Genomic DNA, 24,757 nt, shown 5'->3' on the forward strand with positions numbered 1-24,757 from the left:
GGATGTGCAGCCAGGAGTCACCTGTCTCTAATGCAGGAGTAAGTAAACCACTGGGAGTTCCTGCTCTTTTGTTACAGTCTCAAAGCCGGTTGTTTTATAGAAATGTAAATAAATAAGATCATTAAACACTACTGTGAATTTAGTATGTGAACAGTGGAATACTTGATAGTAGATTTAACTTCTAGCATAGCTGGAGAAAGTGATTCAGGTTTTGGTTTGTGAGAAACTTACAGTGCTTTTTTTTTTTTGACATTTCTTTGATCAGAAACTGAAGCATGCTTGCTAGGCTCATGTGATCTAGAAGGGTAACTTGCCTGCATTGTAACATGCTTAGAGCAAAAAATGACTCTGCTACACTTATTTCATTGATAAAATTTAAATGTTGCAACTAAATTTATAAGTCAGGGTAAAAACAATTTTTAAGGTACTAAATTTGTGCAATAAAGGGAATTTTCTTTGATTATGGACATAACATCAGGGATTTCTTGTAAATTCTACAAAATCTACAAGAATGGATAAATTATAATAAATGTGTCCAAAAGACACGGCAGTTCATCACTGAAAATACTTAAAAAAAAAAAAAAAAAAAAAAAAAAAGCTTAAAACCAAACTTTAAAAAACTTTAAACCAAAACTTTACTGAAACAAGCTCTGAGCAACTGTGACAAATTTTGAGGTTGGCCCTCCCTTCACACAGGGAATTAGAGCAGAAAGCCTCTGGAGGTCCCTGCCCACGTAACTGCGTTTGGGATCCTCGGCTGGGAATGGAGGACAGCCCCCCCTTCTCCTTCTGCCCCTCTGCCCCCAAACCAAAGCCTTCAGTGGGGTTGAATGTAGCCCTGAATGAGTCAGGAAATGAGATGGTGATATTAAATAGATGGCATCCAATTTTATTTCACTCCCATAACCTTCTCTTGCCCTGATCTCAACACGTCTCACTCCTGCCTTTTACATTCTTGTTTTTGAATTGCTCTGCTTCCTCCTCCTGCTGCACTGGCAGGGGGTAGCAGGGGGCCCAGGATTAAATCCTCTGCTTCTGGGTTCTGCAGCAGCACCTCGAAATCAGGAGCAAAAATCCAGGAAGATGTTCAGGAATGTGTCTGAGTATGAAATGCTCTCGAGATGCTTATTAGGGAGGTTGTTGGAAATAAGGCCTGTTAATTTGAGGTAAAACTTACTTTCACTTCTGAAAACTTTCACTTCTGAAAAGTTGCTTTTGTTTCTCCCTTAAAAACATGACTAAAATCAATCAACCTGAAGAGAAAGAGCAGTCCATGGAGATTTGGGAGCTTGACAACTTCTCATGAAGACAGCAGAACAGTTCCCCGAGGTTCGGTTGCCAAATTGTGGGTTTGGGGAGAAGCAACTGCAGTGATAAAGGAATAAAACAGTGGTGAGGAAAAATAAAAAACTGTAAACACTAGTGAAATTATACATATATATATATATATATTTAAATGCTATACTAAGTTAGTGATAGACTCAGTCTAGCACCTGCCATAGAAAAATACAGCTGTAAGGGTTATGCTCAGAGCTGCTGGGAAGCTTTGAGGCAGTAGGTTAGCAGCATCTTTCCCCTTATTCCCAGCTGAGGTCTTTTACTCAGCTCTGATGCCTGTGGGATGTCTCAGGGTTGTTGTGCAGGGGCGGCTGGCTTCCAGCGCTAGCAAGCCAAGGTTGCCCCGCAGGAATGCAGCCAGTGGTGCAGCTCAGAGACCACAGGCTAAGCTGCAGCTTTATTTTGGTAATGAAGTTATGCCGGAAACAAACTTGCGGCTGGGCTGGAGGAGGAGAGAGTCATTGCTGCTTCTGTAGTGGGTCTGTATGAGCAAGGATGCAAACCTCAGGGAAGTGCATCCGCAGTGCTTACCGTAATGTGGAGCTATTACAGTGAACCGGCCTTACGAAATGCAGCACTGATGCAAGTATCAGCCCCTTTCCTTTTGGGGTTTGGTTCTTGTTCTTTCTGGTTTTGCTGGTTTTGGTCTGTGACTACTCGTAGGTCACACTCTTGCAGTACTGCAAGTTAGTCATTAACCTGAGTACTTTACAGATAAGTAACTTTTACACGAGTCCACACACCAGAGAGTGGGTTTTTTTCTTTGCTTTGTCTTTCCTTTGGAACCACTATCAAAGGATGCAATACATCCAACATCAAGAAGCTGAAAGAGAAACACAGAAGAGAAACATCTATTTAAAAAAGAAAGTGTGGGGGAGGATTGGGGGTGTTAGTGGAACCCTCCTTTATCATCGCTAAAAATTCTCTTTCTTAAGAGGTTGGTATGTGGGAGCTAGAATATTTTGCTATCGTGTTTTGGCTATGGTTTAGAGTTGTTTCCTAGAGAGCAAGCAATGGTGTCAAAAATAAACTGTTGCTGTTAACTATCTCATTCCAGGAATAGAATACAGTAAGACTTGTCAGCATCTATTTTTTCAGCTCTCGTAAATTAGTATCTAGTAAAGAGATTCTGCATTTACTTAACTACGTGAGCGACACTGGTACCGAAATGGAACACGAGTGTTGCAAGAAGAATGACTGCATGCCGTGTGTGTTTTCTCTCTCTTTCGGTCTCAATGAAAAGGATGTTTTGAAGGGCGTGCTTAAGTAACAGTTATTTGTATTCTTGAGTTTTGTGATATCCTCTTGATAAATGATTACAAAATGAAAACAGAGGACACAATTCTGGCTAGAGATATTCTGGTGTTTACATGGAGAATCATGGAAGAATGGGTGGGAGATCGTAACTGAGCAAAATGGGCTGAAATGTGCAGGTATGGGTTTACTATCCTGCATTCCTATGCTTGTCTCAGTTTGATAGCTTTTGTTATGTCTCATTTACCATCCTGTTATGTCATGAGCACTTTACCACTGACTGAAAGTGAGTGTGATTATTGAGAGCAGCTTCCTCGTCTCCTGCAGAGAGGCAAGCTGGCTCTGTGTGCTCTGGGCTGACCAGTGGTTTGTGACCATGGTTTGTATGGCCTGAAATCTGAGCTAGCAAACTCTACTGAGTGTCACAGCATTTTTAGCTCAGCCTCGGCACAGCATGTCCTCCAGCTGTTTCACAGCGTGGCAGAGAAAGCTTGCGTTTGCCTGAAGAAGGCATCCTGTAAGGCTGCAGAAACTGGCAGTAGGGCATGCTCAGTAATTTCAGATGAATTACTGTTACATCTTAAAATCAATGTAACCTTGTGTAAATTCATGTATTTTAGCGTGAACTACTTCAGTGGAGAACGGGGTTAAGAATAAAGCACTGCTGAAGCTCGGCAGATCAGGAAGCTCGGCAGTTCAGTGCAGGTGATCCTTCTTTATATGGCAACAGATGGCACTCAATCTCCTGAGAACAGAGGTGTTCTTCCTAGGGTCACGGAACAATGGGACGTTCAGAGAAAAGGGCAGAAATATAGATTTGTTTGCATGTAGATCAGTGGCAAATTTTATAGATAACATAAATGCAGGGCTGGGGGGAGGTTACCTTGTTTTGGAGGGGAATGAAAAGCTAGAAGGACTTATCATTCTGAGCAAATCTGACAATTGTCACAAATTCAGTTAACACAAAATCAACAGCTTCTCCCAGTGTAACAAAAATAAAACTGGTAAGCTAATAAAGTACCAAATGCTTTTCTTCAAATAGCCTTTCAGTTAGTAAAAACAGCCTCTGAAAGATGAACCTTTTAACTTTGCTTTAGTTATAATGATGAAGGTAATTCTGAGAAGAAAAGGATCAGGTTAATTATAGCCAACCACATAAAGCCAAATGTTTTTAAAGATTAAATTGAGTTTTTCTCCTCTGAGAAATTCATTTTATGAAATTAGATGTTATTTTGTACATATAATAACTTAATTGGCTGATAAATGAATATTTTCCTCCTAGGATTTGATCTGTGTTATAATTCAGGTAAGAATTTGTGACGCAAATAGATAAAGCTTTCGTATATAAAATACTTCTCACTGTTCTCAGTTATTTTTTCTGATTTCAAAGGAGCTGCTACTTTTAATCTTTTATGGCTATGCCAGTTCTTTTCCCAGTAGACGTTAACAAGGGTTACTGCCAGTAACTCATCTGTGTTGCACTGAGTTTCCTAGGCTGGCTAAATTTCAGTAAACCTGGTGGAATAGAGATGATTTCATTTACATTTTCCAAAGCTGGTTGCTGCAAAATGCTATTCTGGGCTCTACATCCTACAGTTTTCAATATTTTAGAATAATCCTGACAGTGCTGCATTTACCATCATCCATTATATTTTACTATTTTGATGGGGTGTGTGTGTGTGTGTGTACGTTGAGAGAGGTGGTGGAGCCTTGGCAAAAGCGAGACTTTTCTAGGGGCTGAAAACTGATGCCCTCATTTCCAAATTTTTAATTATAAAATGACACATCTTAATGAGGGCTGATGGTGAAATATGAAGTCTTTCCTCTGGAACATTACGAATCATAAGTAACTGGGTGCCCGCAAATCAATCTCTGTCAGCGTCAGAGTATTACAGTCATTAGCATCCGTGATCCAATGATCTAAAGTCCCAGCAGGTACCAGAGTTACTATGAGATTGCTTCAAGTAAGGCTTGGTTGTGGGTAAAGTCACTACTTTCTTTGTAAGGAAAAAGACCTTGGTCCCACATAAATTAAATCTAGGAAATACCATGGTAGAAGGTCTCTGAATTGATGCATCAGGCTTGATCTCCGTTTTTCTATTCGTTTTAGCAAGTACGTTTTGGATTATTGTATTTTGTTGCCTGAATCCAAGATACTGATTAGAGTGCTGTATTTATGTATGTTTGTGTTTTTACTATCCTAGGCTAATTTCACTTTCTTCTTAATGAAGTGCTTATATCTGTTTCTTCGTAATTCAGAGGCCTTTGAATGAAATCTTGCCTGGTATGTCATCTTCATTTTCCTGGTCACTAATTTCAGTCATGAAGAAAAGCAAACCAGGATCTCTTGATTACCTGCCTTTTAAAAATGATGTAGGATTGAAAAACTGCCTTGGGATTCATCTCCAAACTCTTAAGTTGATCAGAATGGGCTGCTGTTGTACAGCTAGAACCTCAGTTTTGGAGAAGGGAACAAAATAACAAAAGAGGTGTAAACAGAAAGGGAAAGAATGAAAACATATTTCTTTGCAGCTCATTGGGAGTTGAAAATAGATGTAAAATACTCTATTTTTCCTTAAAAGTGCTGACTATATTTTGTCCTAAGGATTTGAGATCCATTTTGAACAGATCCTTGGCCTGCTTTAATAAATGCAATCTGTTAAGCAGATTATTGGTTTTCCAGGGTTGTTCTCATAAGTGTTTTTCTTAATTTATATAATCAGTAATAAATTTTACTGTACCTCTTTATGTATTTTTTGCATATGGTTTTCATTTGTCTTTTAATATTTAGCTGATCATCTCAGTATTTTGTTGGCTCCCTCACTATAAGTTCAGATGAATTGTAGAGGCACGTATATTTTCATGGTTATGTTAGCTTGCCCTTACCATAGCCTGTGTGAGTAGATATTCATAGCTCTACCTTGAATTATAATTTTTTCATCTTCAATAGTAAGAGAATAGGAATTGTTACTTTTCACAATTATGGCTGTGGTCTGTAGAAGTAGATATCATACTGCCTATCTTGCAGCTGTAACGAATTTTAATAGACCATGTATTTTGTTAGCACTTCTACTGTTTAACTTCCTGCAAGTTTTCTAGTGCATAATATCATCTAGCTACTGGTAACTAGTGGTCATTTAAGTCAAACATGATTCATACGATCTTTGATGCTGTTCTGTTTTGCCAGTAGTGAATATGAGAAAATGGCAAAGTACAGATTGCCATTATTCTTCATTTCCATTTAATCTGTTGTGCGGTGTATCATTCTTCATTTCCATTTAATCTGTTGTGCGGTGTATCTAAGACCTACACTTTTTGAGTCATTGATGTTAAATACAGTTGTCTCACTTTGTTTTGGTTGGGGCTAATCAAACCTTCTAGGTCACACTGTTAGGTCTCAAATTAGACACCAGTAACAAGATGATCTAGGGAGACAACGAGGCAGGTAGTTAGTCTCCAAAAAAACTTGATTTAGATAATTTAATTCGTATCAAAATAGATACAGGTGGAATTCAGTTCTTCAATGTGTGCTATTAACTAACTGACCTTAATCATTTATTATGCACCTGTATTCCAGCTGCTATAGCAGATGAAGTAGGACAGTTAGGACAAGGAGTAATGGCTTTAAACTGGAACGGGGTAGGTTTACATTAGATGTAAGGAAGTAGCTCTTTACTCAGAGGGTGCTGAGGCACTGGAGCAGGTTGTCCAAAGAAGCTGTGGATGCCCCATCCCTGGAAGCATTCAAGACCAGGCTGGATGGGACTTGGAGCAACCTGGTCTGGTGGGAGGTGTCCCTGCCCATGGCAGGGGGTTGGAATTAGTTGATCTTTAAGGTCTCTTCCAACCCAAACCATTCTGTGATTCTATGAAATGAAGTTGCTGCTCCCAGAGAAGGCAGCTTGAATGCTGAGTCCGGAATAGAGGAAGTATTTCCACTGGAAAATGCACTGTGTGGTCGTGTAATTAGTGACTGCAACATATATGCAACAGGTCAAGAATAAGTTTCACAGAACACATGTATTTATATATATATACACACATATATATATATAAATACTTCCTTAATTATTTAGAATAGTTGTCCCTGAAGTTTTTAAAGAAATAAAAATCAGGTTGGGAGGAACACCAAAGCTAGTAGCATTTTTGATGTTTCTTGGTTAACACCAAGCTCGGGAATTTTTAGAGCTATTGCATGAATTTCTGCTCTTGAGTTAATGAGAAACTTGTACCGGTGGTAGGTTATCAGTTTCTGTGAGGACCAGGATTGGAGGGGAGATGTATACCTTGCTTTCACAGCCATCGGTGATTGAAGAGGAATGGTGGGGGCAGAAATCATTTCATCACAGGCAATGGAGAGGAGCGTGTGATGGCTGACAGTTTTTGCCTGTTCTGTGTTCTGCCCTCAGTTTGGTTCTTCCTTCACTTTTTCTCGTAGCCTGTCTTTTTCCTGTCCTATGTTTTCATTCTAGTTTCCTTCTGTTCTCCCTGTACAGGCAAGTCTATGCGGCCCTTTAGGAAGGACTACACAGTGTTCCCTTTTCATAGAGCTTATTGCATAAACATTATTTGCTATAGTGTAGGCAGAGCCCTGGGTTATGTGCAGGTGTGCAGTGTTTGCATTTTTTTGTCCTTGATCTGATTTGTGCATGAAGTTTCATCAGCTTGATTACTTCTGAGGCTGAATAGTGTTTGAAATTTGGAAGAAGTTTAAAATTGCTGTAGTTTAAAATTCAGTAGTGTTGCAATGGCTACATGGATAGGCAGCCTTTCTAAAGTTATTCAAATTATTTGGGTAGAAGAAAAAACTGTTGTTTCATCAGTCATTGCAGGATTACAAGGAGAGTAACTGCATTTATGTAAATGGCTGTACAAACACAATAATACCACAGATCACTTGCACTGTTCTTATGTGTGATGCAGTCAGCTTGCATTTTAAGTATTCCTTATGTGTTCAGCTTTATATAAATAGCAGCTGCTATTTCAAAGCAGTGCAGTTTATGGCAAGTGAAGTTAAAACATGCTGCCTTTGGAGGCAGAAAGTGCCCTGGCTTGATATTTTCATTGCTGTGGAGCACAGTACAGTAGTTTTGAGAAGAGACTGCAGAAAACAGTAGTTTCCGTAGAAACATCAGCAAGCCTTGATTTGTAGACAATACCATACTGTCAATGCGCTGCTGGTTCAGCAGCATCTCTACACGTTTGGCAAATATTGAAAGGCCACATTTTGTGAAATTGGTTTAGCCTTTGAAAATTATTAACTTCCTTGTGTTAAAGGATGTGCACAGCGATGCAAGATTTTATCTTGACAATATCATGCTGTTGTCTTCTACTGGCAAGGGCATATTTGTGGATTTTCTATTTTCTATTTTTAGCTTCTCAAAGGATAGTATAATGCTTTGTAATCACTTTTGTACAGATGAGGTATGGGAAAGCATTTAACTTCAACAGCCTTGTGAAGCTGGATTGATTATATGGGATCTGTGGCAAACACTATTTTGTTAGCTGGGGAAATAAAAGAAGCTTTTCATATCAAGTTATTTAAAAGTATGTGTTTCTATTTAGCTTTAGTCATTATATACATTGTGAAATCTGGGCAGAGAATACATGCTTTCTGGACTATCCAGATAATCTGCAAATAAGGCTGTGCAAAATGCAGAATAAATGTTGACAGCCATTCTTTCTATTGTCACTTTCTAATCTTGGTAATTAGCTTCCTTCCTGTTCTTTGTTAGCATATCATAGTTATTTACATTAATGAAAAAGTTGAATAGGCTTTGTTACTACCTAACTGCAGCCAAGGATGTATGACTTGCAAATGGTAATTTTGTGTATAAACTCAAAGGATTCTGGATTCCTCATCTGGCTCACCTATAGATTCTACAGGAAATGGATGCTGTATGTGTTCTTCAGCTGAGGAAATTAGCTCTCTCCTTGGCTTTGTACAACTCTCTCCTAACCCAACTAAAATATCACTAATCAGTTCATAAGGAAAAGTTTGTATTTGTGTTTTTTTTTTTGTTTGCTTCAGAAGGCAAACCAGGAATATCTAGGTAACTTTTTACCACCGTATAACACAAGTCTGTATTTTTGAGATGACGATCAATGAGAATTAAACATGTCTGTTAGAAGGCTTAATTCTGTTTAATAATTACTCTGATAGCTTCAGTTATGAAAAAAGTTATATATAAAATGATTAATTCTTTTATCTCCCTTTTGCTCTGTTCTAGGCTTAAAAGAAGCATAAACGATTGGGTTACCACTCTGATGTTTTGGAGCACAAGGGATGTTGAAACAATTCGAATGTATTGGAGCATGGCTATTTCTTAAGATGCAAAAGTTAAAGGAAGTCACTGCTTTTCGAAACCTACTGAATATCTGCATTTTCTAGACACTTTGCATTCAACTGTGTCCTTAAATGTCCGTGGTTAAGATCTCATGCAACCATTTTATATTTTGGAGACTATTTTCCAAAAGAGAACTGTGCATTTAAAAAGCAGAAATGACTGTATTTTCTTTTGGAACTTACTAAAGTTGAACATACTACAAGATCATGACCAGCTTGAAGCGGTCCCAGACCGAAAGGGCTGTTGCCACTGGAGTGTCAGTTGGAACAGATGGCACCTCAAAAGTCCACTCGGATGACTTTTACATGAGGCGCTTTAGGTCACAGAATGGCAGCTTAGGATCTGCAGTCATGGCTCCAGTTGGACCTCCTCGCAATGAAAGTTCCCATCATATTACCTCTACTCCTGGAGTCCCTAAAATGGGGGTCAGGGCAAGGATTGCCGATTGGCCCCCAAGGAAGGAGAACATCAAGGAAACAAGCAGATCTAGTCAAGATATTGAAACAGCAAGTTGTCTTGACAGCATGTCTTCTAAAAGCAGTCCTGGGAGTCAGGGAAGCTCTGTTAACCTGAATGCTAGTGATTCTGTCATGTTAAAGAGCATCCAGAACACGCTTAAAAGCAAGACCAGACAATCTGAGAATCTAGACTCCAGGTTTCTTACACCTGATGGCTATCCCAGTTCCCCAAGGAAAGCTCTTCGCAGAATAAGACAGCGCAGCAACAGTGACATTACCATAAGTGAGCTTGATGTAGATAGTTTTGATGAATGTATTTCACCCACTTTTAAATCCGGACCATCTCTGCACAGGGAGTATGGCAGCACATCTTCAATAGATAAGCAGGGAACTTCAGGGGAAAGCTTTTTTGACTTACTAAAGGGCTATAAAGATGAAAAGTCTGATCAGAGAAGCCCAGGCACAACTAAGCTCAGTGAACTCCTGATTGCCAGTGGAAGCAAGGGTTCAGGTTTCTCTCTAGATGTGATAGATGGTCCTATTACTCAAAGGGAGAACCTGAGACTCTTTAAGGAAAGAGAGAAACCACTCAAGAGACGCTCAAAATCAGAGACAGGAGATTCATCCATTTTTCGTAAGCTGCGTAATGCCAAAGGTGAAGGGGAGCTTGGGAAGTCTTCAGATCTTGAAGATAACAGGTCGGAAGATAGTGTCAAGCCTTGGACTTGTCCAAAGTGCTTTGCTCATTATGATGTACAGAGTATTTTATTTGATTTAAATGAAGCAGCAATCAACAGGCATAATGTTATTAAAAGAAGGAACACAACAACAGGAGCATCTGCTGCTGCTGTAGCATCACTCGTCTCTGGACCCTTGTCCCATTCTGCGAGTTTCAATTCTCCAATGGGCAGCACTGAAGACCTGAATTCAAAAGGAAGTCTCAATATGGACCAGGGGGATGATAAAAGCAATGAACTTGTGATGAGTTGTCCTTATTTTCGTAATGAGATTGGTGGGGAAGGGGAAAGGAAGATCAGCCTTTCCAAATCTAATTCAGGTTCCTTCAGTGGATGTGAAAGTGCCTCGTTTGAGTCAACTCTGAGTTCTCATTGCACGAATGCTGGAGTAGCAGTTCTAGAAGTTCCCAAGGAGAATCTGATTTTACATCTAGACAGAGTGAAAAGATACATTGTTGAACACGTAGACCTTGGTGCATATTATTATCGAAAATTCTTCTATCAGAAAGGTGAGTAAATTATGGTTCTCCTTGTGTTGTGTTAATGATGATGTTTAAACTGATGTTAATGACAATGTAGTGTTAACCAACATATTAAGTTCAGCTGATGTATAAGAGTAATACTTGCATAAAGGATATTTTTTAATCATCACTGCTTAAATATGGTGTATTTTATCAATTTGCTCCTTTAATCTGTACACGCTATGTCTAATCAAATTTATGTATCTGAAAATACAGAATACCACTATCTGGTTGCATCATTCTATTGAAACCAGGGAATATCATTTCTGTTGGACATATGCAGGAAAGTTTTTGTTCTATAGAAATGAGCAAAACCCAAACATGATCTAGATACACCCCTCACCAAATGGTTCTGGCACTGTGAGTTGCAGATCTTGCCATCTGTTTGTTTTGCTCCTGAAAAAGATCAAAACCACTTGCAGAGCAAATTCCCATGAATTTGAAAAAGAGTTCTGCTTTGCTGCCTCGTTAATTGTGTCTTCTGATGGACAGAGCTGGTTCAGTGAGTGACGTGACAAATGCCTGTCCCTCAGGTACCAGTGTCCAGGATTGGGTTTCATCTGCTTAGTGAAAGCAGCTCAGCAGAGCTTGTTTCCTGCAGATTAAAGCAACAGGGATGCCTGGTTAAAATAAGTAGATGGTCAGCCCAGAGAAACTTCAGCTCGTTAACTGTGGATTACAGCTAATAATCTCATCTCCCCTTTTTCCCTTGCCTCGGAGTATGATCATCTCCTGTCTCTTCTTTCTGGCGTTGTCCCTTGGCTGAGTAGCTCTTGTCACATGTCCTGTAGTCTCTTCTTTCTGCAGTGTTTTAGGGCTGAGAGAGCCTTTGCTGAATGTTTGCACAGTGCTGGTTCACATCCTTTGGAGAGAAAACATTTAGGAAAAATGTCGCTTCGTTATAAGCCAGGTGCACAACATAGGAGGAGGTATGTTTGGAGGGAAGAGCCCAAGATTAGAGAGATTTGCCTGTGATTACCATCCCATCTGCCCCTGCTTGGAACAATTTGATTCCTTGTCACCCTGGTGAGTTCTGGAGTCGGCAACTAAGGGTGCCCTTGTGTGTTCCAGCTGACTTGACTGAACAGCATTTCAGCACTGAGAGGGGGAAAGACTTTATTTCCTCCCCCATTGTACCAGTTTTCTCCTTTTCTGCCAACCCAATAAGGCAGTTAAGTTTATTAACCAAGCAGAAATCTTGCCAAAAAATTGTGTATTGCTTGATTATTTTTCTCCAGTTCTAGTGAGCCAAATCAGCTTTCCTTGCAATCAGAAGTCAGCACCAGGTAAGCAGCGAGAGCGAGCAGTGTAACAGGAAGGAGGTGCGAGTGGGGTTACAGCCCTTAGGCAGCAGCAGTGTGTTAGTTTGGCTTATCCCACGGGGAAACCACACCCTCACGCTAGTACGATGGCAGTCACCATTATATCTCAATTTCTTTCTAGCAGTAATTAAGATTAATTAGATAAACTCAACATAATCTAGTTCTAAGGCTATTTGTGAGGGGTAACCAGATGCGATACTGTCAGTGTGTGTATGGGGTGGGACTTGGGAAAGAGGAGGAACTGTGATTTTTTTCAAGCCATAAAACTGGCTTTTAAATTGATTTTAAATTCACTGTGCTTGTGTTTGTTCCATAGGGCATGAGCCAGGGGAATTTTTCTTACCAGAGATTTTGTTAAGATGGCTTCTGAAAAAAGGCGTCCTTCAGAAGCCTTATTAGATAGGCCAAATCCCCACAGTTCTAAAAATATCAAAAACATTTTGTTGACCACCCACTATGTGATCTTTCCCCAAACAAACCGTAGAATCATCTCAGAGACAGGTTTGTGGTAAAAATTCAAGCAGCGTATAAGGAAAAACATCGAGGAAATCAGTTGTAACTGACAGTTTTCTATAACATGAAGGAAGTAATGATGCAGAAACTTCTTTATCTGAAGATCAGGTTGTAACTTTATTAAGAATATTGCTGACATGAGAAAAGATGGTTTTGGTAGCGTCTGCTAGTCAGGTCAATAGGCCTGGGTAATTTGATAGAAATGTGTGAAGCAAAAAATTCTTATTCAGCTGTGACAACGTAAAGTTCTCAAACTGGAAGATTACACAGAACTGGAGAACTCTTGAAGTAATCCTAGAGTTTGTTTAAAAATAGAAGTGATGATTCAGAGCATTTTCTTTTAACTTGTTTTCATTCCAGCTTAAAATATTAAAACATGTCATTTGAGACCACATCAACAAAGTAGTACCAGTTGAAAACATTAATGATGCCAGTCAACGTGATTTCATGAAAAGTAGGTCATGGAAGTGCTTTTATGGGTATGGTCCATTTTAATTTCTCCAAGGTAATTTGGTGAGATGTTCATGGTGACTTGACTGGAGTCTTTAATTATTTGGATGTAATAGTTTATTCTTTACAGTATTGTTACGTGGATGATAGATGCATCCTCATATTTTACAGTGTGCAGAGGAGGGAGCAGGAGTTGGGAGGTGGTGTGAGCAGGAGTATTGCTAACATGATCCAAAATATTTAAGGTATTTTAATCTAGTATAAAATATTTGCATGTGACGTTTATGGATAAATTTTGTATAACTTCTTTGATGAATGCTAAAGGCTAAACACTTCATGTAAAGGAAATACTAAAGGAAAATACTCTGACCCTTTACAGAGCAGTGGAAAAGTTATTACTAAAATACTGATGTGGTCTGGTGTCCAGACCACTAAATGTGGTCTAATACTGGTGGAAACAGCTTAGTGGAGGTTAGAAAAATGGTATAGATAATGGGGATAACGACTTTATAATGGTAGTCTGCCAGGTTGGCTTCAGCTCCTCTACTTTATATCTAAGCTAGTTATCCAGACTCCCCGTATACCCAGTGGAGAGAAATGAACATTGCAGAATGATACGAACAGCGGTCTTTTTGCTCTCAATTAGCTGTAGAGGGCTGATACTGCACTAACTCGCATCTAGGTGTTTGTATTTACAGGAGATGAATGGTACTCTGTTGTTGTAAAAGATACATTTGCAAGATGACTATCTAAATAAAAGAAAAAAATGCAAGAACAGATCTGTGAAACTTAAATATAACCTTGAAATAAGACAAAGCATTGAACAACAATGAAAACTGTATGTGGGAGAAACTTGTTAGAAGGAAGCTATTTGTTTGGATTTTACATGGCAGTCATGCTTTTTGTATGACAGACATATTTCTCGTTTTCTCCTTATAGAGCATTCTAACATTTTAGCTTGTCCTATGACTGTGACGAGAATAAAACTTTGCAATTGATTTTCTAAGAAAATGCATGTTAAGACAGCTGATGAACTTCAGTTTTAATTGTGTATTTAATTATGTAGAAGTATATTTTTTGACAAAAAGGAGGAACATCAAATTGCTCAGGCCTTCTTACTGAAATGTAAGAAAAGATGACTTTTTATGTGAGAATTAGCTATTCAGGTAAGAATCATACACTTTCTACACCAGTTTATTTCATACCATTGACTGCAGTGCTTCGGTTTTAAATATAAAAATACTTGAAGTCACTGCTTCTGGACAAAAACCTACAATTCCCAGAAAAAGTAAGAGTCATCCTAGCTCAGCCCAAAATTTCTTATGGTCCTGTGTTCTTGCAAAGGCTGGTAACAGATGCTGAAGGAGGAGTAATAGGATTAAGGCAAAGGCAAGTGATCCCTCCCAGATGTACTTTCCCAGCCCACAGAGATTTGCAGCTAATGGGCATCATCAGCTGGTGCTAATACCACTTGTATCTAGCAATTCTTGGGCTCACCTTCCAGGTAGTTACCAGTTCAGCCTGTTGCCTGTTACCCCCATATAAACTTCCAGTATTCACAGTATTTGTGGGGGTGGGGAACCATGCTTTTTATCGTATCTGTCACTTGAATTCAAAGACTTCTTTTCTCAATAATAAAACCGTAGGGATGGACAAACTTGTTTCCATCAACTCCTCTAAATTCTGCTTGGAAAAGACAGTGTGTAGCTCTGGAGGAGCAATCTCTTCCCTCAAAATCAAGCGTATTTACTTAGATTTCCTCTGCAACTAACATATAAATAACTGCTAAAAAATGCTCATTTTCACCTAAGGTCTTTGACTGGAAGCATCTTTTAAATAACATAATAAATATTTAACTTTTTTTTTTTAAAGTGTGTATAATCTGTTTTAATCTCAAGGTGCAAACAATGAAATATTTCATTTTGGCTTGGAGTTTATAGAATAATTTATGCCTATTGCTAGCTGCCTCCTCAGCATCTTTGAATTAATTTTTCAACAGTAGTTTAAATGACAATGTTGGGCTTGAAGTGTTGCTTTTAGTGAAGTTTGTGTGGGGTGGAAGAAAAAGCTGTCTTCTACGCTATTCATATTTGGCATAAAATTTTTGAATTATATTTAGAAAGAGTCCTATTTTTTAACAATAAAACTCTAGTTTTGTTATCTTTAGTTGGTAAATTTAGCTTTGTGCCCATAAATCTTGCTACTAGCTTTCCTGTTAGAGGGAAGAGAAAATGGTTGGAATTTGAAATGCAGGCTAGGCTAGTTAGAAAAAAAAAAATAATTATCTGTGCAATTGTTGGTGCAGAAAAGTCCAGTATAATTTTTGGACTCCTTCTACTAGGTATTACCAACTTAACCTTTGTTTCCATAACATTTTCTGTAGTGTAAGTAAAGGTACATGTATACAGTGCAATGTTTTTAATTCACCAAGCAAGCAGTTTAGGGTGGAGACAGCCAAGCTGGCTCAAGTTTTGGAAGGTGCATATAGTATGCTGCTAGAAACTTGATCTTAGATAGATCCTTAGTGATTGCACTTCTTATGCATTCATTATGCCATAAACTGTACATTGAGTTATAAATATCTTGGAAAAAAACAGGGTGTACTATACTTAATGGAAGAAGAAGAAAAACTAAGGTGCTAATAAGATGTTTTGGATTTTTAAACATCAGAAGATCTATGTGGCATCTATTGTTGGAGAACTATAAAGATTTCCTTAGGCTTATGTAAATACTTCAATTTATTCATGGTTTCTTCACTTACCACTAATTCAGTCACCCAAAGCTTCTGCCAATATTTACAGGATATTGTACAAGATATAAAAAAATAATTTTTGAATGTTAATTACCTCTGTGCAGAGTATCGACTTTTGAGGACTTCAAGAGGAATTCAGTAGAAATTACAATGCTGCAGCATGTCTCTTTGTTCTGTGTCACACATGCATTGAAACCTTTAAATGGAAAACACTGACTAAAGACAGGGTAATAAAATATCAGGTACTGGGGAGTAGTACAGGGGCCCTAGGGGCTTAGGGATGAACAGCTGTGTGAAGACAAGTTCTAGGGCATACATAGTTTTGCAAGGAGAAGGCACCTACTTGAAAAGCATGGAATACGTTTGAGGAAAGTATAACAGGAATCAGTGAGTATCTTTTTTTTTTAAAGAGAAAAAATGAGGCACTCAAATTTTGAACACTGCAAGTGATTATGCGTTGGAAAAATTACTGCCATTCACTTGGGAAGGGTGTATTTTGATAGCTATTTTTAGTATTTTTGCAGATGCATTTCTTGATAGTGATATTCAAATATTTTGCACTTTATCCCTGCAGAATACCTCATATCAGAATGCTGTTAAAGTACTAATTCATTTTGGTTGTTTTATGAATAGCACGTAATCTGTCTGTGATGGTACAGGTGGTATGGTTATATTTCTATTCTTGTTATCATTCCACTGAATTTCACATTTCTTCTTTCAAGTGCTGAAATTTCAGATAGCTCTAACTTTCCATTTTTGTGCATGTATAAATTCATTCATATATGCAAACCTGCAGCATATGGAAAGGGATGACGTAGGACTTTTTTCTTGTAAGATGCTTTACTTCAGTTTTTTAACACTCTTAAATTTGCAGGTATTGTATGTTTAAATTCAGTCATCACTTTAGATATGTGCAACTTCATTTATATGTTGCTGACTTCATGGTGGTGTACCTCTGTCATCAGACAAGATAGTTTATAATGCTCAGAAAGCTCAATAGTAGAGCCTTTAACGCTAATGTCTTAAATTGTTGAGCTTTAATTTTTGCAAATGCACATTTCTAACATGTTTTGACATAAAGTTTGGCTTTATCCCTGTGGTTAAGCAAATACAAAAATGTACCTCAAATAATAAACTACTTGGTTAGCAAGCAATTTCTCAATTTCTCCAGGCCTGTATTTTCCTCTCTGCACCCCCCACCCCCCCAAGTTTTTCACCTTTTAGCATTGAGTAACTTGTGAGACTGTTTTCATACAAAAATAAATAATTAACATCCTTTGGTACAATTGCCCACTGTTCACGTTTTTAACAGGGGGTGGTGGATTTCTCTCTTTGGTGCATTTGGCTTCCTTGTTTTTATATTTTAAGGAATGTGAATGAAATGGATTTTACTTTAAAAGCCAGTGTAAGAGGTGTATTCTATTTTAGTCCTGCTTAAGTGGAAGTACGATGTTGAATTTCAACTGTCTTGAATACATGGAGCTCTTCAGAGAACTGAAAGATGAGAATGAAATCCTGGTATCACTGAAGTCATGCTCCAATTGACTCTAGTGCAATTGGCAGTTTATTTCCAGTATAACAACTAAGCATGAAAATACAGTTGAAATGTAAGAAGTAAGATGGACTTTTATCTGTTTTGTTTGTCTTTTAATATGCAAGAACACTGGAACTATTTTGGAGCAGATGAGAACCTCGGTCCAGTAGCTGTGAGCATAAGAAGAGAAAAACCAGAGGAAATAAAAGAAAATGGGCCACAGTACAACTACCGGATCATATTCAGAACCAGTGAGGTAAGCAGTTTGTGACTGATAGTAAGAGAAACTGGAAGGGAGCAGGCTAAATAGAGTGTGTGCAGGGGGTTGGGGTGGAGTTTTTAGGCTTTTCAACATGGATAGATTTGTCTCCTCTGTATATACAATCCAAGAATCTCCTAACAAAGGTATACCACGTGTTTACATTACAGAGAATACAAGCGAGTATATCAATGAGTAATTCCAGAACAAGCAATACAAAAGGCAGCTGTGAAGATTGTTTTGGTTAAAGCTTGAGAAATTTACTGGAGCTATATTATCTAGAAGCAAGCAAAGAAGAAGAAAATTACTTCCTCCAATTTTATATGTGGAAGTGGTTAGACTTTGAAATGCTCCACTAGAAATAGTACTCCTAATCTTCCCAAGTATTAGTTTTCTGTGAAATATAAATCTGTAAAGAATTTTGAATCATTGGAAAAATTCGGAGTACTTTTAGCTATCAGGATGAGTGACATTTTGCATGTCAGTGTCTGTTTCACACAACACGAATTAGTTGGTGTCTTCAGACTCCATTGAGAATTGGAGAAAAGTACATTTTGCTCCAACGCTGTTGCTAGTCAACCTTGTCTCTGTACATAATTCAACATATAAGCTATTTTTGTTCTCTATGCTTAGCTTATGACATTAAGAGGCTCTGTGCTGGAAGATGCTATCCCTTCAACTGCAAAGCACTGCACAGCCAGAGGACTTCCGCTTAAAGAAGTGCTTGAGTATGTGGTTCCTGAGCTGAATATCCATTGCCTAAGGCTGGCCTTCAACACTCCGAAAGTCACAGAACAGCTTATGAAGCTGGATGAACAAGGGGTAAGTACAAAGCTGTAGAATGAGACAAATTGTTTTAAACAGTCAGGTTACTCACTGAACTGCAAAAATCCTTTTTAACTTTAATTGACTTCAGTCAGTCTATTAAAATGCCCCATTTAAATTAAAGCTTATCATCTATAGGGAGAGAATTCTGTGTCTTTCCCCCAAGTTTTGCAGTATATTTGCTTTGTATGAAATCAAGCTCACTGCTGTAAGTAGTCTAAAGTTTTAGTTTAGTGTTATGGCAATTGTCCATTTTAATTTACTTTAAAAGAGATTAAGTGATTGTTTTTCAAAGACTGTTGGATAGGGAGTTGCTTTGTTCTGATTTTCATATTATTATAATGACAATTGAAATCTCCAAAGTTACTGAATGTTTTGTTGTAAAATACTAATGTTGTATTTGGCACAATCATTACCAGGGTGCTGCCTATAGTTTGTTTTTTTTTCTGTCTTAAACAACTAACATCAAAATACTCTCACCCTCTTCATGCAGTTGATTTTCAATTAGGTGGTAGTTTCCTGTTCTCTTTAAAGATGGAACCAAGGTTTATTAGCTATATAGCTCAGACTTTACTCATGGACTTTCATTTAGCTAAGTGAATTTTATGATTAAAAACTTTGACAGTGACATTTAACAGCTCTGTTTTGAGTACTGAGATTGTTGGTGTCTTTCTTCTGGTCTTTTTTGTTACTTATGATCAGCCTTTTCTGCACAGAATTGAAGTCTATGTTACTATTTTTTCTTGCTGTCAGTCTGATGTTGAAATATAGCCATTATAAAATGGAAAAAGATTTAATGATTATCTGCACCACAAGGGAGGGAGTATGGCTATTCTAAAAAGGGTCAGATCTAAAAAGATTCAAAGATCAGCACCTTACAAATATACCCTTCAAGAACCTCAAATCTGAATAACGTTGATTAGAAAGTCTTCCCAAGGGGGGAAAAAAAATCTATCAGAAACTTCTATGTAAATACATAAACTCTGAAATGATTTCTATTAGATATCTAATTAGAAAAGTAATTTAGTATAATTTGGTTCAGAAATTGGTTATGTATTTTAAAAAAAATTAAAGATGAAATTATCCTTACTTCAAGTCTTATCTGTCATTAGCAATCTGGAGTGTGATATAGTATGTTTTTTTATTACTATTTAAACTTTTGAAAATCATTAAGGGCAATTGATAGTTAAAAATGTACTTTCTACATCAAAGTATTTTTCTGTTTTTGTGGTAATGAAACAGTTTGACACTTCTAACAGAAAAAGATAAGCACACTCTGTACTAATTAGAAGCTGCATTTTTTATCAATTCCAAGCTAACACACAAATTCGGGTAACAGCTGCTCCACTAATTAGGTACACAGAATGTTTATCACTTCTTCTTGCTGTGTGTGTCACACTTTCACTACAGCTTAAACAGGTGCCTGTTTGATATAGCAACGAGGAAGTTTTGTAAATTTAAGAGTTAAGACTATGTAATGACCTTAGCCTGACTTAGCTGTTAAATTTCACCCAATAACTCCTCCATTGAGACAAATTTGTATCTTTTGATAAAACTTATTCACCAGTTTTGGTTAAGGTAGGCTGGCTTTTTGTTTTAATATTCGGGTGAGGTTTTAAAGCAGTTGGTAGCTTTCATATTTATTAATTTGCACTTAATTAAATTTATCTGCTTTCAGCTTCCAGACTTTTCTTCTGATATCTTTCTCAGCTACATCTTAAGAGTCATTTTGGTGTGATTTTTTTTTCTGCAAAGGTTTTTTGTATGCAGTCATTAAATCATCTGTTGATCTTGTTTATGATAAACTAAACAGATTGCACTTTTCAAGTCTCTCACTGCAACATATTTTCTCTGAATTTCATATTATTTTTGTCTGAGCTCTGTCTCCTAATCTTTCAATTTCTTAAGAATGTAGATATCTGAGCTGCATACAATGTCCAGTATCAGAATGGGAATATGCTGTAAAGACAGGTGGCTCTTCTTGTCCATTTTTTTGACTGGTGTATGTCAAGTTGCATGTTTCTTACTTCCCCTTAGTCAAGGTAACATCTGCTGTTCTGTACATACAGCCCACATTGTTCTTACCTAGCCATTCTTTTTATTGACTTGATTAAAATATGTTTGTTTGAATGGTTCCATGTTAAAAAGCAATCCAATCATTCTGTTTCTTAGTGGCAGCTTCCTGGCTAATTACCATTTACTCATCTTCATCTTGAATGCAGAGTTCATGGTAACTTTAGGTTTACATCCAAATATGACTTTAAAATTTGGATATCAGGGCAGCTTTATTCCAGTAGAAGTTTATGGTGATTCCTTATTCACAAAAACACTGTGAAATGTCTGTTGGTTTTTAATATAATTCTGTATTTATATTAAAAATTGCTGACTGGTTAAATGCAAGATGTGCTTTCCACTGTGTTTCACGGGGTGTTAGACAAATACTGGAAGTGCACTTCTACCTCATATATAAATAAGTAAATGCTTCTAGATTATTAAAATGAAGCTGCTACTTCAAAAGTTTTACCACAGCATAATTCATCCTTCAACCCCTTCTTTCATTTTAAATTTGAGTTATGCACTTAAGGACCCTAGATTTAGCGGAAGGTGGAGACGTAATGGGAACTGTCTCTCTCCCACTGGATCTGTTTGGTTTTTTGGTTTGTTTGGTTTTTTGATTTGGAAATAGCAGCTGGTTGTCTTGTGAAATTTCTTTTTTTTTTCTTTGGAAGTTCAGCAAATTGAAGAAGGTATCATACTCTTTGCTGTGTGGTCCTTACTTAGTTCCTCAGGTTGACATTTTCAAAGGTATAAAGGGCAGTTGTTTCATTGTTCCCGGGAGCTGAGAATCCCATTCATATTTATGCCCTGGAAAATCTTTCCTTCACCCAAAATTGAAGCTTAATTAGTATGTGTGTGCTTGGTGAGATCTGTTCTCTTTGTCCTAACTTGTTTAAATAAAATTAGTAGAACCTGTTGTAATTAGCAGAACAGCTAAGCCATGAAACACTTTGACCCATCATATTCCCTTCAGAGTAGACAGAGGGCGCATCTGAGGAATGAGTATTGCCTGAATAGTCCACATCAGGATTTCCCGCTGATAATATGGAAAGTGCGGTTGCAGTTTTGGAAGTTGGCCTGTAAATGTTGCTTTCATACAAAAGAGATTGACATGCTGTACTCATATTTTCACATAAGAAATTTGGACGTATTTGGGAGATAAAAGTTAGGTAGTCCTTGCGTCAGAAAATTGAAAAAAAAAAAAAGTGTTTCAGAGGGGGAAGAAGAAACATCCTAGAACTGTGACTCATTACATGTGCTTAATTACTTCAGCAGGAATAACTAAGCCAGGTTGGTCTTTACCTGTCTTTTCTCCCTCCTTATTTTCCTGCTGCTAATACTTTCTCTGTCACAATGCCTCTTGAGTAGTAAAAGAAGAATATAATAATAAAATTGCATTTTTCAAAATTCTTAAATTTTATTTCTTTCTTAGAATAGAACAAATTCTGAGGGCTTTTAAAATAACCCACTGTAAATATAATTAGTTAAAATTAATGAATTTTACTTGAATTGTATCTATCCACATCATCCCAGAAGGTTCCAAGACCTTGTTCTGTGACCTGTTAAATAACTTCTGAGAGCAAGTCTTCATATATTTAGATGACTGTTTTCAATGTCTGTTTACAGAAAATCTATCAAGACTTCACAGTAACCTATAATCCAGATTTGTAAATCTCTGCCAGTTTTCATAGACTTTTCTGGATTTCATTCTGATAGATCTGCTTAGTATTTTTTTTAAATGGACCCTTTGCAAAAATTGACAAGTAGGAGGAAAGATTATTTACTGTGCAATAGGTACGCGCTAGAGAAATTAGACACAGTCTCCAAAACACTCCTTAGCACTCTGCTGGTCAGAGTTTCTGCATGTGAAAATGTTTACAGAGTTGTCAGTAAATATTGTTGGTCTGCTTTTTTCCCTTTTATGTCTTCTGTTTCTGTAGTCCAGACATAAAATATGCAGATGTGGCCTTTTTTGTGTGTTTATCAGTGGGAACAGTATGTTTTGAAGAATCACAATTGTGGATGGATTAAAAAATTTACTTTCACATGGTTAGATGCCGCTTTATTATATAGCTGTTTTGTTACTGCGTTTTTTTTTTAAATCAGAGAAGGCCAATGAATGTCATTGAACCATTTAAACGTGGTTAATAGTTAAGCACACTAATAGGTGAATAGTTTTTTTCTTCTCTCTAAATGAAGTACTGTTAATTTTATCACCAATTATAGAAATGAGTGAGTGCCATGCCCTGCTTTTCCATGTGGAAGGTTTAGTATAGTATAGTAACGGCAGTACCAGCCTAAGTCAAGTTCCTGATGCTTTTCAGCCAACACTTGCAATGTAGCTCAATTAAGACATTCACCATTTGCAAGCTGCGATGTCTTCTTCCGGAAAGTAAGGAACATCAATGTTTGTTTCACTTTGGAAAGCAATTCTACATCTTAAGATTAAATATGCCATTGTCGAGGCAATCATGGTGGAAAATAATGAGAACTTCTGGAACTAGACTAACATTTGAAATTAAACTGATGGTTGGGTATTTTTCTTCTTTGTGAATTAAGGGTTTAATTAAAAAATCTGAAGTGAATTCAGTAAATAAGCTGCTATATCACTTGGCATACATACAAGATTTTGTATTTTTCCCTTTGCAGTTAAGTTACCAACTTAAGGTGGGTATCATGTACTGCAAAGCTGGGCAAAGCACAGAAGAGGAGATGTATAACAATGAATCAGCAGGACCAGCCTTTGAAGAGTTTCTTCAGCTCTTGGGAGAACGAGTTCGGCTCAAGGGATTTGAAAAGTATCGTGCTCAGCTGGATACAAAGAGTAAGACATTTTCTTTTTTTCTCTTAAGTGAACAAAATACATAATATGGTTGCAAATTGACTTTTTGCACAGAATTGCTAAAAATAGCCTCTTTGCTATGGGAAGACAGTTGCTCAATGTTGGAAGCGAAAGCAGAGCGAACACTTAATTTGACCCATACCCATATGCTTTTTCAATGCTGATAATTACTGGATTTTTATACTAATTTCATATGAAATTGTCACTGAAGCTGCAACATGAAACCAGTAGACTGTGGAGCTGTTATCAGCATCTCAAACCCATTATCAGTATATTGTAATGAATAATCAAAACAGTTGGTATGCAATGAATTTTTTAATAATGTGCTAATAGACTGACTCAAAAAAAAAAAAGTTTTGAGAACCCATCTATGTAATTCCACCTTGATGAGTTGATCTGTTTTTATGCAATGTCTGTTGCATGTATGTTCTCCTCTAAGCAGTTTTTCCTGCTATCAAATATTCTTCCCTCTGTGATTTTTCTTCTGATTTATGGAAATAAAACTGTATTTGACAGTTTTAATCATAAAACATTGCAACAGAAATGCACTGGAAAGATGATTTTAGGTGACAGAAACTATGGAAAAAATGCTTGGTTTTTGGAATTGAGCTTGTGAAATACCTGTTTATCAGCTAGTGCTAGTTTATTCAATTTGTAAATCCATTTAAAAATACTCCAGGGACAACTTCGCCCTGTCTTCCTTTTCTATGAGTATTGGAACTAACCAATTCCTATGGAGATCTCTTGCTATTTTGCTCACTTGCAGCATAGGAATTGAAATCAGGAGTTGAGTCATGACAGCAGACAACATTCATCAACTTCAGTGCAGCAAAAATTGCTTTTGGCATGGTTCTCCTCTGACAAATTCAGTAACTTGCTCTGCTTTACTGCTCCAATATTCTATCTTGTGTGCTTGGTTCTTGCAGGGATCATGTTGCCATCTCCTCATGTTGTTCTTGATCAGCCTAAGCATTACTACTCTGAGGGTTAGAAAACTTCCCATGGTTTTAAACCTAGATTAATACCCGTGCTTCACACATTTACCATTAAGCCACCTCTTTTTGTTGCAATACTCATATGATACCCTTTGTTACTTTTACTCTCTTGAGTGCATTTACGCATTGCAGCTCCCCTCTGTGCTTTTCTGATGTTAACCTTAATTAGCCAAGTTGCTTTTATTGATTTGGGAGGTGTGGATTTCCCTACTTCCCCCACACGTGCAGTATTACCTGGTAACCTTCTTCTGCACTTGTCCCAGTTTGAATTCATTCTCTTTAGTTTTAGTGGCTATGATTACATATGCTATTCCAGATGAGATTCAGACAGTTTCTTGCCTATACTGGATATGTAATACAATATATTCTAGGGTTGGGTTTTCCTTTTTTGTTCCAGAAGTGTTAGTTTGCCAGTTATAAATATAAGTTAAGTCAAAAATCAAACGTGTATAGAAAACCAAAAGTATTATTTATTATTTCATCACTTCTGCTTTTATATTGTGACCTCCTTCTTACTTTCAGTAGGTGCAGTAAAATATTGCCTTCCCTTTC

General features: G+C 37.3%; 1 protein-coding gene and 1 long non-coding RNA gene across 22 annotated transcripts in view; one reads left to right on the top strand and one right to left on the bottom strand.

The window, feature by feature from the left end:
- The window catches only part of SIPA1L1 (signal induced proliferation associated 1 like 1), a 210,785-nt gene that overhangs the window by 130,909 nt on the left and 55,119 nt on the right, over positions 1–24,757 (top strand). For all 20 annotated transcript variants that reach the window (XM_066998661.1, XM_066998656.1, XM_066998672.1 and 17 more), the window contains 4 exons: positions 8,823–10,643; positions 17,352–17,482; positions 18,119–18,307; positions 23,018–23,192. In XM_066998661.1, the coding sequence (XP_066854762.1) occupies positions 9,146–10,643; positions 17,352–17,482; positions 18,119–18,307; positions 23,018–23,192 (1,993 nt within the window). In that variant the 5' untranslated portion in view covers positions 8,823–9,145. The remainder of the gene's footprint in view (positions 1–8,822; positions 10,644–17,351; positions 17,483–18,118; positions 18,308–23,017; positions 23,193–24,757) is intronic.
- Positions 1,051–11,634, bottom strand: LOC106042459 (uncharacterized). Of its 2 annotated transcripts, XR_010832074.1 has the most exons (4): positions 11,369–11,634; positions 10,999–11,250; positions 2,082–2,161; positions 1,051–1,365 (listed from the first exon to the last, which is right to left on the bottom strand). It is a non-coding gene; the product is annotated as an uncharacterized lncRNA (long non-coding RNA). The 2 variants fall into 2 exon arrangements; XR_007163734.2 differs by having other exon boundaries at positions 10,999–11,634.

The sequence above is a fragment of the Anser cygnoides genome, chromosome 5 (genome assembly GCF_040182565.1).
Source record: "Anser cygnoides isolate HZ-2024a breed goose chromosome 5, Taihu_goose_T2T_genome, whole genome shotgun sequence".
In the NCBI taxonomy this organism is placed as follows: domain Eukaryota; kingdom Metazoa; phylum Chordata; class Aves; order Anseriformes; family Anatidae; genus Anser; species Anser cygnoides.